At 53.2% G+C, this 18,927-nt stretch overlaps 1 protein-coding gene across 3 annotated transcripts in view; it reads right to left on the minus strand.

Annotated features, from left to right (window-relative positions):
* The window catches only part of ADCY5 (adenylate cyclase 5), a 165,260-nt gene that overhangs the window by 49,385 nt on the left and 96,948 nt on the right, over window positions 1-18,927 (minus strand). For all 3 annotated transcript variants that reach the window (XM_016941761.4, XM_024355615.3, XM_024355616.3), the window contains exon 3: window positions 14,572-14,693. In XM_016941761.4, the coding sequence (XP_016797250.2) occupies window positions 14,572-14,693 (122 nt within the window). The remainder of the gene's footprint in view (window positions 1-14,571; window positions 14,694-18,927) is intronic.

Genomic DNA, 18,927 nt, shown 5'->3' on the forward strand with positions numbered 1-18,927 from the left:
GCTGTCAGCAACCCAAAAGAGGGCCCTTGCCAGACTCTGATCATGCTGGCACCCTGATCCCAGACTTCCAGCCTCCAGAACCGTGAGAAATACACTGCTGTTGTCTGTAAGCCCCCGTTCTTTGGTATTCTCTTAAAGCAGCCTGAACAGACCAAGACAGACCTCCATGAGGGAGGAGAGGCAGGGCTTGCGGCCAGGGCCCAGCCTGGAGCTCCTTGGGCCTGAGAGGGCTGCCAGCCAGCAACAGTGCTGGGGGCTCCACGCGGCTGCTGGGCAGGGGACAAAGAGGCCCTGGCACTGGAGGGCCGAGGACGCTGCCTCTTTCTGCTGCTATCCTCCTTCTGTGCTCTAACGGCACCCTCCCCCAGCCCAGGAGGAAGGCAGGGGAGGGGCGTGAGGCCTGGGTGTGTGCCTCAGGAGGGTGCGGGACAGGGGGCCAGGCCCCAACTCCCAGTCATCTCTCAGGCCTGCCCGTTTGACCTCTGAGCACACCCCGAGGGCACTGGGCCTGCTCCTGGGGAAGAGAAGCCTTTTATACCTCTGCTCTGGAAGGCATTTCAGGCCAGAATGATGGCCCTGCAAACTCTGACTTCCCAATCCCACACAGAAAGGACTCTAGCCCCAAGCCCTCCATCCTGAGGGAGTCCTCTATCCCCTACAAGAAACACAGTAAAAGAGACCCAGGGAGGAGAAAGGAAGACACAGCCCGTCAGCGTCCCTGGAAGCCCCCAACTCCTCCTTCCCAGTTCCTCAGTGCACCAGCTGGTGATAGATCTTTCACCCGTCCCCGTGGCTTGTGTTCCCTAAGTTGAAAACATTTTCTTTTTCCTTTGAAACGGGAAGGGAAGACCCCAGGACCAGAATCTGTAAGGGCCCCTGAATTTATTTTTCTTAAAAGGGACACAAAAGTCTAAAAACTGTCATGTACTGAGATGCTCCTGGCAGCCAGGAGCTAAGCGGGAGGCTTCCAACATGTCATCTCACTGAGTCCGCGCAAGAGCCCTGCAAGCGAGGGGTCAGAGTCCCCATTTCACAGACGGGAGCCAAGTCTCAGAGCAGCCAGAGACAGCGGCGTGGCAGGATTCTTCCTCCAAGGTCTGTGCTCCTTCCCAGGCACCTCGGGACTCCTAAGGCTCCAGAACCATGTTTCAGTTTTAAAATTAATGATGTTGAACTAAACATATTTTGTCCTTTTATTCTAAAAATGTGTATTGGTACATTAAGCATGTCTTTTTAAATCAAATATTGGGCTCACGCCTGTAATCCCAGCACTTTGGGAGGCTTAAGTGGGTGGACCACTTGAGGTCAGGTGTTTGAGCCCAGCCTGGCCAACATGGCAAAACCCCATTTCTACTAAAAATACAAAAATTAGCTGGGCGTGGTGGCATGCACCTGTAATCTCAGCTACTCGAGAGGCTGAGGCAGGAGAATCACTTGAACTCGGGAGACGGAGGTTGCAGTGAGCCGAGACAGTGCCACTGCACTCCAGCCTGGGTGACAGAGCTAGATTGTCTCAAATAATAATGAATAAATTAATTAATTAATTAAATATTGGCAAATGATAATTGTATATATTTATGGGGTGGGTACAAAGTGATGTGATGTCACGTATCCACAGTGTGGAATGGTTGATTGGGCTAATCAGCAAATCCATCACCTCACATACTGCTCATTTATCCCTGCTGTCAGCTAACTGGAACATGGTACTCTTTACTAAGCCTGTCTTTATATTCCCATGCTTTGACATCCAAGGCTCCCGAGAGTTGGTGCCTCCCAAGACAAGCCAATTCCCAGAGACAGTAAACAACTTGCCTTAGGGTTTGCCTTTCACACACAAACCAACCAACCCAGAGTCCACTGCTGACGACAATCCCCTGCCCTCGCCACCCCAGGGACAGGCACTGGAGTCCCAGGCAACTTGGGACAGCCCCTACATACCGAGCCAGCGCAAAGACATTCTTCAAACCAGCCAAGCACTTGCCTTGCTACCCTTCCTTCCTGCACAAACCACAATAAAGGGCCCTGCTCCCTCGGCCTCCTGACTGCCCTGGTGCCTCCCCCTTGGCCTCTGCGTGGTGCGTCTCCTCCTCGTGGGAACTGTGAGTGACAATCTTAGCAGCAGTCCTCTCCCGATCTGTTGGCCTCACCATCATAAAACCTACATTTTAAAACAGTCAGACACTATTTTAAGCTCACGGAAATATTAACTCATTCGCACCTCATAACCACCCCGTCAGGAACTGAGGACACAGAAAAGTCACCTGGCCAAGGCCACACAGGCACTGGCTCCACACTTTAGGAGTTGAACCAATCAAGATGATGCTGTCTGTAGGCCCCACAGACATCTTAAATGGGTAAAGGTACGATCCAACACCCTGGCACTGTGAGGGAGGTGGGAGGACCCCTGGGAGCTGCTGCTGTGGTCCCGGACAGGTACAGGACCCCCCTGAGAGGGGTCACTCTCAGCAGCTGCTCACCAGCTCGCACGAGGAGAACCTCTTTTTTTCCACAGGGCCTGTGGAAACAGGTTGGGCCACCAGGGAGTGCATCCCAAGGCTTCAGCCAGGCTGTCCCACCTCCCAGGAGAAGCACAGGAGGGCAGCCCCCAACCACTGCTGTTTCCCCAAATCCTGGCTCCTCTGGCCACTTCAACAGAACAACCAAGGCAACTGTAAGAGTGAGGTCAGAGTGGGAGAAATGGGGACAGGGACAAGAGATGGAACAAATGAGAGGGAGAGAAGAAAAGGTGAGGAGGTGGAGCAGAGAGGACAGGCCCTATCCTGCCAGGCCAGGGGACTCAGGACAGCAGAGAGCTGCTCCAGCATGTACAGCTGTGGGATGGGCCCAGAAAATGAAAGGGAATTTGGATTCTCCATAAGCTCTCATGCCCGGTATCTGGCGTGGCTGGTGGGCCCACCACCCTGGCCCAGAGGTAGACTATGCTGGCGTGTGCATGCCTGGGGCAGGGTGCCTGCAGAACCCCATCCTGGCCCACCCTCCGCCTCCCTGCCTCCCAGGCACCTGCCCCCTCCACCCAGGGAGAAGGAGGAGGTCTCTCCCACAGTTTGTGAAAGCACCCACTCCATAGTTGTTCTGGAAATTCTTCTTCATCTCTCAGGAAATCAAAACCAAGGGAAGCTGGGGTCCAGACTGGCTGCACATGAGTCAAGGAGCATGTTCAGTGAGTATCCCCTTGGCCAACACCAGTACTTCAAACACAAAGCTGGCAGGCAGCACGACCAGTGGCTGGCCCACCCCCAGCCTGAGGCTATGCAACAAAGGCCTGGCTTTGGGGGCTGGAGATGCCCCCGGGGTAGGAAGGAAAAAGTCCCCTAATCTAGCAGAGGTAGGACTGCCACCGAGCAGAGTAACACACAGCACCAGGAAGAGCAGAGGAGGTGAGAAGAGGGAGGGTGGGGCGCCCCAGACACACAAGGCAGACACATGTGGTCCCAGGGGCTCCCCTGTACTCCAACCTCCTGTGCCTGCCTGGCTGACCCAGCCACTCAGGTGGGCCAGGCTTCTGCCCACCCGTGCACTGGATGGCCAGGCCTGTGGTCAACTCATTCTCCACAGATGACCCTGCTGGACCTTGGCAAGCGCATTCTTCCATGGCAACTCTTGTCACACTAGACCATATGGTCCTGGGACCAGGCATCTCGTAGAACCACCTGGGGAGCTCTTACCTGGAGAGGCCCCCTACCCCCAGCCCCAGAGATTCTGACTTAATCGTCTGGGGTGGGCTCCGCTATTGATTGTCTTTTTTCTGTTTTATTTTCAGCTTCCCTGGTGACTGCACTATGTAGCCAGGGTTGAGAACCACCACACTAGTTTAAAGGTTGCCTCAAGAAAGCTTCTACCACCTCATTTAAATTTACAACCCTTCCCATCTGTCTATCTCCCTTCTCCACCATATTTTTCTCCACTGACTATGCTGTGTATTACTGTTGTTTATTATTATGCTCCAGTCTGTCTCTTCTCACTCAAATGTAAACTCTTTGAGGGAGAGATTTTATCTACTTGATTCACAGCTACATCCCAGCCCTTAGGAAACAAGCAGCTGAATGACGGCCTGGATGCGGCAGGCCATGCCTACCTTGGCCTCTGCTCTGCACCCTGCCCGACACCCAGCACAACACCCAGACATGAAAGGTGCCCCCGGTAGTTTCCTCAGGCTGCTGTAACAAAGCACCACCAACCAAGTGGCTGAAAACAACAGATTTTTATTGTCTCGTGGTTCTGGAAGCTGGAGGTCTGAGATCAAGGAGTCGGTAGGGCCCTGCTCCCGCTGAAACTCAACAGAATCTCTCCTTGTGTATTCCTAGCTTCCGGAGGCAGCCGCCATTCCTGGGCTTGCAGCCGCATCACTCCAGTCTCTGCCTTGGTCCTCACCAGGACTTCTCCCTGTGTGTCTGTGCTTTCACAAGGCAGTCTCTTCTCACAAGTTCACCATTCCTATTGGATTAGGAGCCCATCCTACTCCAGTATGACCTCATCTTTACTTGATTTCATCTGCAAAGATCTTGCTTCCAAATAAAACTACATTCACAGGTACCAGGGGTTCAATGTATCTTCTTTTAGGGGGATAAAATTCAACCCACAACAGTGCCTAATACTTATTTGTTGAAAGGAAGGAAACTTTCCTGGTTCCAAAGCAAGAGACACAACTAGTAACTCCAAATTGTGAGCTCTTCTTTCTGTCCCACAAAGCCTCTTGGAGTCTCAAGCATGTCACCTGAGACAGGAGCCCATGAAGTCCACGGCCTGTCCCCCAGCAGATGCTCCCAGCCATATGCACGGAACCAGTGGCTGAACAGGTACCAGGGACATGGGGACATGAGTGGCCTCTGGTTGTGTGCCAGGAGACATGAGAAACAACATTGATATGTGAGGAGCTCCACGTGCCTTTGAAAACCTGCACCTCCCTGCAGCCTCCTGGGAATCTACTCTTCCTGGCCAGCTGCTGAGGAACCAGGGAGGGGCAGGTCACCACCCACCAGGAAAGAGCCACTCGAACAAGGCATCTATGCCGGGTGTGCGGAAACCCAGGCAAGGTTGCTGCTGAGGCCCTGACTGTGAAGCCCCCAAAGCCTCACCACACATTTATATAAATCCTGCCACCCCCACATTCCCCCACCTCCTGTCAGAGACAAAGTCACATTTCTCTGCAGCTTTGGGGGAGGATTCTGCTTAATGACTGTCACTTCTGCAGGCTCCTGGGTTTTACAAGGTTTACCCTACAGCAGACTGTCTGTTCTGCTGGCCAGGATTTCCTGATCTGCCCCGGAGTAACTCTGAAGGCCATTTCCCAACTCAGCGCTGGCCCAGACGTGCAGGAAGGTGCTAATTCATCTATTAGCTCCCATCTGAGAGCTCCTCTTGGGAACAGGATCAGGCCCTCATGGCGGGCGCACAGAACTGGGATAGGGCCACCCTGGCTGTGCACGCTTCCCTAATTGCCTGCCATCCATCACTCACAGTCTCCTGCATTCTATTCCAGGGGCAAGAGTGGGAGACAGAGTCCCAATTACCACAACAGGCCCTTCAGCCCTCCAGAGCAGCTTTGGCTCAGCTTTCCAAACCACGTGCACTTTTGGTGAAGTGCATTTCCTCGTGGTTGTTCCATCTTGCTGCCAACAGGCCCATGACTTTATGAAGCTGTCAGAGCCTGGCCCTGCTCCTGTGCACATCCTGCAGCACCTTGGACACCCAGTGCTGAGTTTTCCTAGTGGTCTAGGGGGGCCTGTAGTGCTGATCACCAGCTCCTCTGATCTCCTGCAGCCCCTGGCATCGTCAGAGCTACAGGACCACATCAAGAACTGTGCTGAGTGGTGGATGGTGGGAAGGGAGTATGGCAAGGTCTCAGCCCAACTCCCAGGAAGTTGGGAGCTGAAGGTGCCGGGGAAGTACCCGGAAGTGTCCAGTGTGGGCTGGGGAGGCTGAAGTGGCCACACCTCTGGATGGGCCAGTGGTCTCTTTTTGACCAAGAGTGCTGTCCCCTGCAGCGTGCCCCCTCCATTTGCCCCCCATCATCCAACCTGAAGAATCCTTTGGGCTCACATGTCCCTAGTAAGGTACAAGATGAGCAAGGAGTCACTCATGTCCTTTAGGGGAGTTAGCACAATCAGGTGTGGTCTTATTAACACTGGGCTGAGGTCAGACACCAGAGGGCTGTTTTCCAAGGAGTGGCACAAAAAAGATGAGAGAGGGGCATGTGAACTGGCAGCAGCCACAGGCCCATCCAGGGGCACAGGCTGGGAAAGGGAAAGGGGGAAAGGCCTATGGGAGCCTGCTGGACACAGAATGCCTGCACAAAGTCCACCAACAGGGAGAGCCTGCCCTGGGACAACCGTGCTCTCTCCACTCTCACAAGGACAACAGGACGCCTTTCTTCAGCAAGTGGAAACCAAGACAAGGGGCCCAGTGACTGGTTTGACTGTCAGGACTGGGTCCAGGGGTCCTAGGTCGAGGCATGTCCTAGATTCGACTAAGGGCCTCCTGCAGGCCCCCTCCCACCTACCCAAACCCCTCTCTTGTTTCTGCCTACCCAAATCCTACCCCTACTGTACATATGATGGAACACCCCATAGCACCTACAGACATTCTGTTTAGAAAGTCTAGAAAGATTTAGGGAAATGCTTCCTGAAGGAAAATCACACAAAAGGAAGAAGAAACTGCAAGACCTAGCAATAGTTAGTGACCTCGGGGGGAGTCTATGAGTGCTTTTTCTTCTCCATACTGCTCTTATTTTCCAATTTTTCTACAAAGAACATATATTCTTCACATAATAAAAATGTTTATTTTTTGCCACACACAGTGGCTCATGCCTATAATCCCCAGCACTTTGGGAGGCCAAGGCAGGAGGAACACTTGAGCCCAGGAGTCGGAGACCGGTCTAAGCAACATAGTGAGACCCTGTCTCTGCCAAAAAAATTTAAAAATCAGCCAGGTGTGGCAGCGGGCACCTGGGGTCCGAGTTACTGGGAGCTGAGGTGGGAGAACTGTTTGAGCCCAGGAGGTCTAGGCTGCAGTGAGCCATGATCACACCACTGCACTCCAGCCTGGGTGACAGACTGAGACTTTGTTTCAAAAAAAAGTAAAATAAAAAAGAAAAGTGTTTATTTTTTAAAAGGTAAAAAACAAATCACATTCTTCTTTTAGGGCCTGATTCTAACCCTTCCATCTTCATGATGTCTTCCTTGACTTACCCAAGCCCAGAATAATACTTCTTATGTCTAAATTTTTATTAGAATCGTAATCATACATAACAGCTGATTCCAGCTGTTTCAAAGACATAGCCGGGCAAATTCAACTGGTCAGCGCCTCTTTGCTCTGTCTTCCCTCCCTTCTTATCTCCCACAGGGCCCCTCATTTTGAGTCCAGAGAGCTAAAATAGTAAGTTCTTGCTGGCTGCTGACTCCAGTCCCCACCAATTAAGGCAAACTGAGGTCTTTTGTTGGAACACAATCCCAGGTAAGGATGTGGAGGAATTCGAACCCTTGTGCACTGCTGGGAGGAAGGTCAAATGGTGCAGCCCCTCTGGAAAACAGGATGGCAGTTCCTCCAAAAGCTAAAGATAAAATCGCCGTATGATCCAGCAATGCCATTCTAGATATACACCCACCAAAACTGAAAGCACAGGCCAGGCATGGTGGCTCACTTCTGTAATCCCAGCACTTTGGGAGGCTGAGGCAGGCAGATCACCTGAGGTCAGGAGTTTGAGACCAGCCTGGCCAAAATGGTGAAACCCCGTCTCTACTAAAAATACAAAAATTAGCCAGGCATGGTGGTGTGCACCTGTAATCCCAGCTACTAGGGAGGCTGAGGCAGGAGAATTGCTTGAACCCAGGAGGCAGAGGTTGCAGTGAGCCAAGATCATGCCACTGTACTCCAGCCTGGGTGACAGAGTGAGACTCCATCTCAAAAAAAAAAAAAAATTGAAAGCACAGATATGAAAAAAATATTTGTACACCCATGTTCCTAGAAGCACTATTCACAATAGCCAAAAAGTAGAAGCAACCCAGTGTCCATCAATGGACACTTTGTATGGATCCACAAAATGTGGTATATTCATATAATGGAGTATTATTCAGCCCTTAAAAAGGAAGAAAATCCTGATACATGCTATAACATGGATGAACCTTGAAGACCTCATGCTAAATGAAATAAGCCAGTCACAAAAAGCACAAATACTATATGTTTCCACATACATGAGCTACCTAGAGTAGTCAAAATCATAGAGACAGAAAATAGAATGATGGTTTCCAGGAGCTTGGGGGAGGGAGGATGGGGAGTTAGCATTTAATGGGTATACCGTTTCAGCTTGGGAAAATATAAAAAGTTCCAGAGATGGATGGTGGTGATGGTGGTTGCACAACAATTTGAATGTACTTAATGCCACTGAACTGTACATTTAAAAATGGATAAGATGGTGAGTTTTATGCTATGTATTTTTATCACAACTAAAATAATCCATTAATTTTTTTTTTAAAGACCCAACCCTAGTGACTCCACCAACAGGGCCCCCTGGGCTGTCAAGCTGCTGTTCCCATAGCACTTAACTCCCTCACTGTGAGGGCTGGATATTCCCTAAGGAGCAGAGACAGTGTCTTTTTCATACTGGCAGGCTGTATATAGTAGCAGCTCAGTAAATGTTTGTGGAATGACTAAAATAATAACATAAAGACCATTTATATCTATAACTGGTACGGGAGTAGAGTTCAGAATACTTAAAAAAAAATAGAGACAGGGTCTCGCTCTGTTGCCCAGGCTGGAGTAGCAGCAGCAAGATCTTGGCTCGCTGTAACCTCAGGCTCCTGGGCCCCAGCAATCCTGTTGCCTCAGCTTCCCAGTATTCTGGGCCTGGGATTACAAGTATGAACCATCGTGGCCGGCCCAGAATACTTTTCTTCATGTCAGGTTTGAGACAGGAATGCAGGATGTTCACGGCCCCTCCTCATGTGGTCTGTTGGCTGAGGGTGTGAGTGGAAGGTAAACATTTTCCACCCTCTGCCTACAGGGTGCACAATCCGCCCACGGGTATCTGAGTATCTCGGACATTGTCGCGTGGTCATTATAATTCAGAACCACACTGCAGCAGAGCCAGACACCAGAGCAACCTGGGGAATGTAGCCAAGTCCTTGAAGGAGACAGGAGAGGAGATAATAACCTTAAACGCGGGAGGTGTTGGGGAAAGACTGAGGAGACAGGGGATCTCTCCCCAAGACCCTGCCCCACCCCTGATGTGTGGGGAGCGGGGCTGGCTACCTCATCGCCACACCAGACTTGGCAGCCCCTCTGCCGGGACCCTGGCTGCAGATCCACAGGACTCGGGTGCCTGATCCAAGTTGGTGAACCAAGATCCCCCAACCCGTGCCCCATCCTGAACCCTGGGGCCCTGCGGGGAATGTTTCTTAGGCAAAGGACCAGCACCCACTAGAGGAGACAGCCTTCTCTCCCTTCACACAAAGAAGAGTCTGGAATGATCTCTCACCCACCCAACACCTACGACCTTTAAAACCTCAGGGCTCCAGCTCAGGCACAGACCAGTCAGATGCAGGGTCATCCACAGTAAGAAGGAGCTCCTGTGAAAGCAGAGAATCCTTCAGAGCCCTCTCAGGCCTGGCTGGGGCGTTCTCTGGCCCCTGAAACCTTTGGGGTGTTGAGTTACCTGACCTTGACTCTCTGGTCGTCCACCCTGCCTCAAGGGCAATCAGTCTGCAGCCTCCTGCACTGCGCGGGTCTGGGGACCTTCCATGCCCTACCTCACCTCAGCTCCCAGCAGCCCTGCAAGGAGTCCTGGGCTAGCTAGCTGGGCACCCTCTTACGGATGCTGCTCCTCTGTGCCTTTTATCACAATGATAACAGAACAATAGAGCAGTACGTTGTCTAACACTAATACCCTGTGAAGTCCGTGTCTCCTGGTCACTAAACCCTAGCTCCCACAAGAATGTGATAAACTCAGTTGACTAATTATTCATTGCTTAGTGTCTTCTCTAACAGAAGATGAGCTTCATGATGCCAGTGATGATGTGTACTTTAATCCATGTCACACTGCCCGCCTGTAGCTGAGTGTCCTGCAATGTGGCTGGTGGTCCCCACTGATGAGGCAGAGGTCACACACTAGCTGAATGGATGAGTGAATGGCCATCCCATGTTACAGGTGAGGACCATCCCCATCCCATGTTACAGGTGAGGAAACTGAGGCTCCGATTAGGTGCCTTGCCCAAGTTCCCACAGCCACCAGGCGGCAGAGCTGGGTGTGGACCTGTCTGCTTAACACAGGTGCTCATCTTGGTCCCTTCCACTGACTCCTGGGCAAGGGTGAGCTGGTGATGCCAAGGTCTGTTTGCATCTACCTTTGCTGTGACCCACGTGGTATGGCGCCTTCTCTGGCTGAGAAGGCTGAGGCTGACTGAGCTCTCCCCTCCCCAGGCAGAGCTCCAGGAGCTGGCTCTCCCTCCAGAACGCCTCTGCTGGCATGTCCCAGAGGCCCTTGTCCCTCCTAGGTGTGGGGAGGGCACAGCTCCCCGAGCCCTGGCGCTGTCAGCTGCAGCAAGTGCAGGTATCTGGGGTGGGGGAGGACAGGCAGGAGGGCTTGCAAGCCACTGGTGGACATCCCAGCATGGGCCCCAGCTCCAGCTGACCCGCCCTGTCAGAAAGGCTGAAACATTTCCATTTGTCACCACACGTCAGACAGGGGAGACAACTAAGTGTCTCCGGGGTCTCCAGGGGTCCCCTGGCCTCTGGCCTGCGTCTGCCCACGGCCAGTGGTGGCTCAGCATCAAAACATCCTACAGGCTCCTTGGCCAGTCCCTGGCTGTGCCCCGGGGTGGTGTGTGCTGCACAAATATTCTCCTCAGGGCCAGGGGAGAATGAGGCCATGGACAGTGGTGGCCCCTGCCTGACACCCCGCCCTATCCAAGACAAACTCTTCTCCCCAAACCCCCATCAGTCTCTTCCTCTTCCTTAGATCCAGGCCCAGCCTGTCATGCTGTGGAGTTGATTTATTTTTCTTGTGGCCTTGCTCTCAGTGGGGCTAGAGAACAGCATGTCATCACCCTCTCTAAATATTACAACTCTGCAGAGAATTGATGAATGTGACTCATCACCCTCCATTCGCCAACTAGAGAATCCCCAGGCCTTTCTTTGTTGATATAAGTGTGATCATAATCATAAAAATAACAGTAACAATAATAATGGCAGCTCACAATTACCGAACACTTGTTATGTGCCAGATACTATGCTAAGCACTTTCCCCACATTATTCCATTTACTCTTTGCAACCCTATTAAGTAAGTACTCTTCCTATCCTATTACACAGATGAGGAAACTGAGGTTCAGAGTGGCTCAATGCTTGTAACTTGTCCTGGTCACATGGCCAGGAAACAGCAGAGTAGGGGCAATGTGCAGAACTGCTTAACCCCAGCGCCTAGGCCTAACCACTGTGCCCCGCCCCATGAGCCCAGCCCCAAGGGGTGTTTTAAAACTATGATGTCACCCCCCATCTCCTACTTAACCACCAACCCAAGCCAAAAGTTCAACCCCAAAACAGAGACCAGAGCAAGCACTGTGTTTCTACCAAGGGCTACAACCAGTGCTGCTGATGGAACAGGGAAAGAGGCCCCAGAGGGACATTTGCATATGATTGCTTGCAGTTGGCCTCTGATGTGTACCAGCCACCTCTGTCCCTGGCGATGTCAGAGTCAGAATCGTCTCTGTCCCCATGAAAATTATAGCATCTTGATTTTTCTCTCCTTTCATCTCTTTTCTGATTGCTGTCATTGATCCTGGCACATCCCAGAGAGAAATACCCCCACTGTGGCAGGGGTCTGACGTGCAGGCCACTCTGTGATTAGGGCAGTGTTCTTTTATCAACCCAAAGTCACTGCCTCCATGGGAGAGAGACAGAGGGAGGAGTCACCCCAAGGGCAGTCACCGTAGAAGAGGCCTGAGTCAGCCCATCTGACCAAACACCCTTGCTGGAGGGCTGGGGGCCCAAGAGCCAGCACCGTGGAACGAGGAATAGGAAGATGCCTGCTGAGTGGGAGAAGAGATGGTGAGAGAGGGCAAGGAACTGGGCCGAGGTGCAGGGGTGGCCGGTGAGCCGGCTGTGTTGGCCGAGGCAGGCTGGGAAGCTGTGCTGGAGGTGCCAGACTGCTTCTGAGCAGCAAATTTTCTGGATTTCCTTTGTGTTCCACTGAATGAGCGAAACCTGCACAAAGCTCTGCGGAGCTGAGAGCAATCAAGGAAAGCACCTTTGTCCATGCGGTGCCGGAGACAATGCCTGGGCCAGTGAGGTGGTGAAGACAGGACCAGGAGAGAAAATTCCAGAAGGGGGAGCTCAGTGACTTGGCTCGTATATGTTGGGACCACTTGGTGGGCTACCCCTTCCCACTTTAAACCTGAGCCTATGGGATCTGTTCTAATAGGGGAGTCTGTTTCCTCACATGTCCTAAGGGGGAGACCCCTGGATTTTAGGAACTGCCATCAGACAGGAAAGGCCCCTGGTGGCTCCTCAGTCACAGAGACAGAGAGACAGACAGACAGACACACACACACACACACACACACACACAGGAAACCAAATCTCTCTCCTGCCTCTCCTCTGAGTCTCCTGTTAGCCTGAGGGCTCCCCAGACCTCCTTCCCAGATTCCTCGGACACACTCCTTTCTCCTGGGCACGTAAAAACATCTGTCCGGTAGTCAGGCTGGGTAAAAACTAGTACCAGAAAGCGTTCCAGGGTATTTCTCCCACTTAACCAACGACAGGACAAGTTACTTCATCTCTGTGCCTCAGTTTTCTCTCCTGTAAAATGGAGATAATCACAGTACAGCCCTCTTCTTTGCCGTGGGGTTTAAGTGAGTAGATGAACGCACATAGGGCGGTGGCTGGTTCAGGCAAGCTCTGCATAGGTGTGACCTCTCACTGCTAGTGATCGTTCCACCATGGGAGGGCCAAGGTGGGTGGGAGAAGCAGCAGGGAAACGGCACATCTGCACTGCCTGAAGGGCTCAAGCCCGGAAGTCCGGCCACCAACTCCACTTCCCTGAGCTGGGCTCAGCTGCAACCCCCTCAGGTCCTTCCCGGATGTGGAGATTCAGCCAGGGGCAGCCTTCTTCCTGGGAGACCAAGGTGACTGCTGCCTACACTGTCCCTACCTGACAGAGAAGCATGGGGGGTTGGGAGACCCCCAAAACTGGGGGCCAATGTGTTATGCAGATACATGTCTCTCCTAAAGGCTTAGAGTTTCAGTTTTGAGAGACAGATGGAAGACATGCAGTCAGAATCCACAGTCTCGGATCCCAGGGCAGACTTGGGAACTGGGCAGTTCTCATTCTGCCTGAAGAAAACAGTGCTTCCCTCACCCCTACTGCTGTCAGCCTCACCTTCTCTCTCTCTCTCTCTCTCTCTCTCTTTGTGTGTGTGTATGTGTGTGTGTGTGTGTGAGAGAGAGAGAGATAATTTGCACTATTTCACTTAATCACTTTCTTGAAAACTCAGGCCAAGCCTCCAAAGAGTCCTCTTTACACCAACCTCAGAGGACTCGTGAGTCCTAGGGAAACTTGCCTGGGGAGAAGGAACTCTCCAGAAGGCAAACACAGCAGCTCCTTTTCTGGGCATATGGGAGGATTATCAGGCTCTCCAGGAAGCCATGCTGGATGAAGGCCACTGTATCGCTTCGTGTCCCCGTGGAACTCATAAGCAGATTTTGCACTCTATTAATCTACATCTGTTTGTACGTCCCTGCTGTCAGCAGCTTCTGTCTAGGGAGGCGGCAAACACGCAGTGAAAGGAGCGTGGGCTCTGGAGCGGCCACTTGGGTGCAGCCTGGCTGTACCACTGCTGGCTGGGGGACCTTGAGCCCTTGAGTCTTTTAATCTAGAATGCATTCCCCACCCTTTTTTCTTTCTCCATGACTGGCTTTTTAAAGAGTACACAATGTAGACTGTCCCACGTTCTGGATTTGTCCAGTTGTTTCTTGGTGATGTGTTTTTTTCTTGAAACTTTTTATTACAGAAAATTTCAAATAGAGTATACATGAAGTAAATAGCATACATGACCCATCTATCAACTGGGTGTGCTGGTAAAGGTAGCTGGCTTGCAGTGCTGTCAGGAGGACTGGTGATAAGGTGGGCAGAGCCTGGCCCAGCGCCTGGCACGCACTGGCTTAGGAGGCATGGAAGCTGCCAGATGGCGGTGAAGATGAGATGATGGTGGTGACACTCGGGTCCCAGTCTACGCTTTCCATCTCTCTTGGTAGGCTAGGAGCTCCTCCCCAAAGTGGCTGGTGTTGCTTCCTCCTTTCTCCTCCTCCTGTTTTTATTCTCTCCCTGCAGCCTCACTGTCCCCCCCTCTCCCCACCCCCCAAAAAAGTTCCATGGGACACCATGATAATTCACTCATTTAACACACCTGGAGGGGTGGGGCTGGCATGCTCTAGATGACACACTCCAAAGTCACCAAGCCACCCTGTCGGGCTGTGCCCACTTGAAAGGAAGGAAGTGGGATGTCTCCACAGGGGTCCAGCTCTCCCTCCCTTCCATCCTCCTCCCCCAGCTTCACCCCTACCTCACGTTGTCATGTTTCTGGATGTAAATCTTATGGAACATCATATCCTCCTGCTTGGCGTTGATGTCTGCTTTCATCTCCATGGCAACATGACGGGGAAGGACAGACAGCAGGAGCCGTTCCTGTGGAGGGAAGCACATGCTTTCATCACCACGCCTTCTACCTGCCTGGCAAGTGCTCGCTCCTCCACACCTGTGCCCCTGCCTGAGGGCCCTGGAAAACCTCTCAGGCTCTCCCGGGACTCCTGGGTTAACAGTGTGTGTGTGTGTGTGTGTGTGTGTGTGTGTGTGTGTGTGTGTCTCTGTGTGTGTCTGTGCATGTGTGTGTATGTGTGTGCAGGATACCTGTCCCCCATCTCCCCTCCCCGGGACACCAGCTAATCCTTCCGCCTCCCTCGCCACGTTTCTCGGGCAAAAGTGCTCCTGGTGAACCTGTGAGTACTGAGCACCTCGGGTTAGAATCCTGGATGTCCCCTGAGACTCTGCGTGACCTTGGGCAAATTACCAAACTTCTCTGAGCCTCAGGTTGCTCGTCTGTGAAATGGGGATGGAGTTGTTGAGAGCATTAAATGAGATCCACTCCATCAGTTATCAAATATTTATTGAGCACCTACCATGTGCCAGGCACTATTCTGGGGACCAAGTGAGTTAACACCAAGAGTGAGACAGGCAAGGTTCCTCCTTCAGAAAGCTTCCGGTGTCATGGGGGTCTGGGGCACCACTATGGGGGCACTGAGCAGGGAAACCTGATCTCCACTGGAGTAGTCAGAGATGGCTTCCTGGAGACTGGAAGGATGCGGTGGGGAGGAGGTGCTCCAGTTCCACCTGGGGGACAGTGGCCCAGGAGAGTGGGAAAGCAGACTGACTCAGAGAAACCACGTCACAACCAGCGGCAGGGGAGGTGGGAGAGAAGCAAGTGGAGGGGCGGGCCACATCACGGAGGCTCACGTCAGCCTGTTACGGAGTCTGGACTATGCTCTCTTTCTGAGCTCCTCTCCCGGGCCTGCCCTTCTCCAAGATGCCCAGCTGCCTCCCTGCCAGGCTCCCTATCAGGCTGGTGCACATCATTCGCTCATCCCCAGCCTTTCATTTTGGCTGCCTCCAGCCCTCCTCATTCTCCTGCCCTTCACTCTGCACCAGATGCTAGAGTCACCCTCCCATATGGTCCTGAGATTCTTCTGCTTCTATGTCATCTCTGCTTCGTCTCCCTCCACCTGGCCCCAAACATGGCACGTCCCACCTCTGTCCTCGCCCCATTCACGCCTGCACTCTGGGAGTAAGTCCATGGCCAAGGTTCCCACTATAGAGGTGGCTATATCAGCCACTTCCCACATCCCTACCTCCCGTCCATGGCTTGCCAGCCTCCAGCTGCCCACCTGGATGTCTTGCCACCACCACCCTGACATCACACCCAAACCACACTCGCCTTCCCACATTGTCATTCCCCAATCACTTTTCTTTCAATTTCCCTGCCTTTGCCTGGGACAGCCCCATTCTGCTGCACCAGTGTCAAGATCCTGCCCACGTAAGTGGCTTTTGCTTTTCAGATCTTTCCCTCTGACACTCATTCCTTTCCCCTCAGCCGCAGGCCCTGTCCAGCACTGACGAAGTCCTGCTCATCTGGAAACAGCTCTCACACTTGTCCTTTCTGTTCTGTGCCTTCCTCCACTGCCCACATGCAGTTCTCACCTGGCTCTTGGATTCTGGTCGCGACATCCTGGACCGACAGCCTCCCTCTGCCCTCCCTGACGCCTGCACAGCCCCGATCTCTCTGAAACACTACCTGTGCTCAACACCTCCACAGGTTTTCTAGTTTCACCAGCCACATCACATATGGGTTCTTCCAGACCCACTGAACTCACTCTTCCTTATTTTCCACTGCAAATCAAAGCCCATGTCCCCCTACCCTCTTGCTATGCCTCATGCTTGCCTGGCCCGCTCCTGCCACCCCCAGACTGGCTGCTGCTCCTCTCCTTGCTGAAGCACCCTCTCCACCCAAACCTCAGCCTGTTGCCGCCCAGGCCACCTTCAGGGCCAGACTGGATGACCAGGGTACCCTCCAGATCACTTTGCTTGTCTCCAAGCTTGCTGCCTCTGGTCCATCCTTCCCACTGCAAGCAAGCAACTGCTTTTCCTAAAATACGCCAGACCATGTCGCCTTCTAAGCCTCCTGACACTGCTGAGATCAGCCCACGCCCACAGCCTGGCCTGGAGGTTTCCGTGACCTGACTCCTCCCTGCCCTTCCACCTGCTGTCCCAGCAGCACTGAAATGAAATCCACACTCCACTCCAGATAGAGCAGAACACAGAGGCCCCCACACTTCCTGGGGTCTTTCTTGCTGTTGCGCACAAGCTCCTCAGCTGGCATCACCCTCCTCCTCTTCTGCTCCTCACCTTCCTTCAGGGTCTCCCTTTTCCCAGGAGGAGGTCCAATTCTGGCTGCTGGCATCCCCTCCCCCACTCGCTGAAACACCACATCAGTGGCCTGTTAACTGTGTGTGAGGAGAGGCCACCTTGGGGACCGGAGCTGCATCTTGTCCAGTGCCACAGCCCAGAGCCTTATGCTCGAGAAGCTGACACATTAGTGAAGGGCGGTGTTCTCTGTGGGTCGGTCTGGTCTCCCCAAGCAGCAGGAAACACGACCACCAAAGGCCAACTCTCAGTAAATAGTTACTGGTGATAGAAATAGGAATTAAAAGACAGTGTGGGATGACTGGGAGAGACCGTGCTACAAACCGTTTGGCTTCATGAGAGGCCTTCCTACATTTACAACCACCTCTGGGGCTGAGGGCCAGGAGGGGTGGGCAGGAGGCTGCTGGGGAACAATTCTGAGCCCACTCATCACAGGGCACCTAGAAGCTTCCCCCAGGGAGCCCCAGCAGCTCTTTCTGCACGCCTTGCTGGCTATGGCCTGTTGAGAAGCACCTGTCTGCAGAAAGCTTCCCCTCCTCAGCACATTGGCTCCGAATATGGAATGGCAAAAATATTTTCTCCCCTAAATCCCTGTGGATTTGGTGGAATGCCCAGACTGGCCCGGGCAGAGCAAGGAAACTGTGGCAAGCTGTAAAATGGTAATTCCCCTGGAGAAGTGAGAGGCACAGCCCCAAAAATGGAAGGAGGAGGTATCCTGATCTCAGGTGAGAGATGCTGAGGCCTGGAATGGGGATGATGAGGGGCTTTTCAGGAATGCTGAGGCCTGGGGGTGAGTGTGGTGCAGTGTGCCAGAGGCGAGGTACATGTGTTAATAAAGGGCAGTGGGAGGACCCCAGGGACACTGCCAGCAAGGGCTTCCTTCAAGATGCTGGACCAGAAGCTCAGACAGGGCCAGAGTGAATGGGGAGAGCCAGGCTGGGGACTGGTCAGCGTAAGTGGAGACCTGACAAGACATGGCGACCACCGAGGCAGCGCTGGAAGGGAAGTGGAGACAGGTGGGGACTGGGGGGCCTGGAGAGGTACTACAGAGCTTTGCCCCCTCGTTTGGCTGTCTGGATGTCACCAGCCATATCACTGTGACTCACTTAGGATGCAACCAGATGGCATCAAGGATGCCCCCCAAAGTAGTAAAACATTCTGCACTCAGGGTGGCCACAGCATGTGCTCCATGCCAGCCTGGAGCCATGAGTGACCACTGCCATCTTGGCCATTTCTCCGTGTCCCCCACACTCAAAGGCAGACCTTCCATGTTCGTATCAGCCATGGGGGCTGACGCAGCATGCGGCACTTAGATGAGCTCCACTGATGCTTGCTGAGGGTCTGGGGAGATGGTAATCTAAGAGGGGAGGGAAGGCCTCTGGTTTGGAGCAACCTTATCTCACAGGAGCTAGTGGGAGCCCCATCACCCTGCAGACCCGCCCACTCTCTCCCCTAGGCCACACAGCCCCCCGGCCTCCCATGTGTGAGCCATGACTCAGAGTCACCAGACCCCTACCTGATTCACACAGAGAAGAGGAGACAGCGGGGATCCAGACCTGGAATCCAAACAGGACTCCGCCCCCAAAGAGGGAAGGGCTGGACCCCTGATGTGGCCCTCAGCCCTGCTCCCACCCCACCCAAGAGTGGTGTACACAGGGCAGGTCCCTCTTTGCACCAGGAATCTGTGGCCCTGGGAATGGCCTGCCTTCCCTGACCCAGGCAGTCGGTCTAGGAAGAGATGGGACTTTCTTCCTTCTCAGAATCACCAAACCCCAGAACTCGGAGAGGGGAATAGCCAGGTGTGGGGTGTTTCAGGGGATGACAGCTCCTGTCTCCTCTTCTTCTCCCTCATCCCCTCCCCTGCGGAGCACCTTAATCCCAGTTAGGAATGCTGGCTTCTCTCCTTACTCCAACTCAAGGTGGGGTGCAGTGCGGGGAGGGAGTG

The sequence above is a fragment of the Pan troglodytes genome, chromosome 2 (genome assembly GCF_028858775.2).
Source record: "Pan troglodytes isolate AG18354 chromosome 2, NHGRI_mPanTro3-v2.0_pri, whole genome shotgun sequence".
Classification (NCBI taxonomy): domain Eukaryota; kingdom Metazoa; phylum Chordata; class Mammalia; order Primates; family Hominidae; genus Pan; species Pan troglodytes.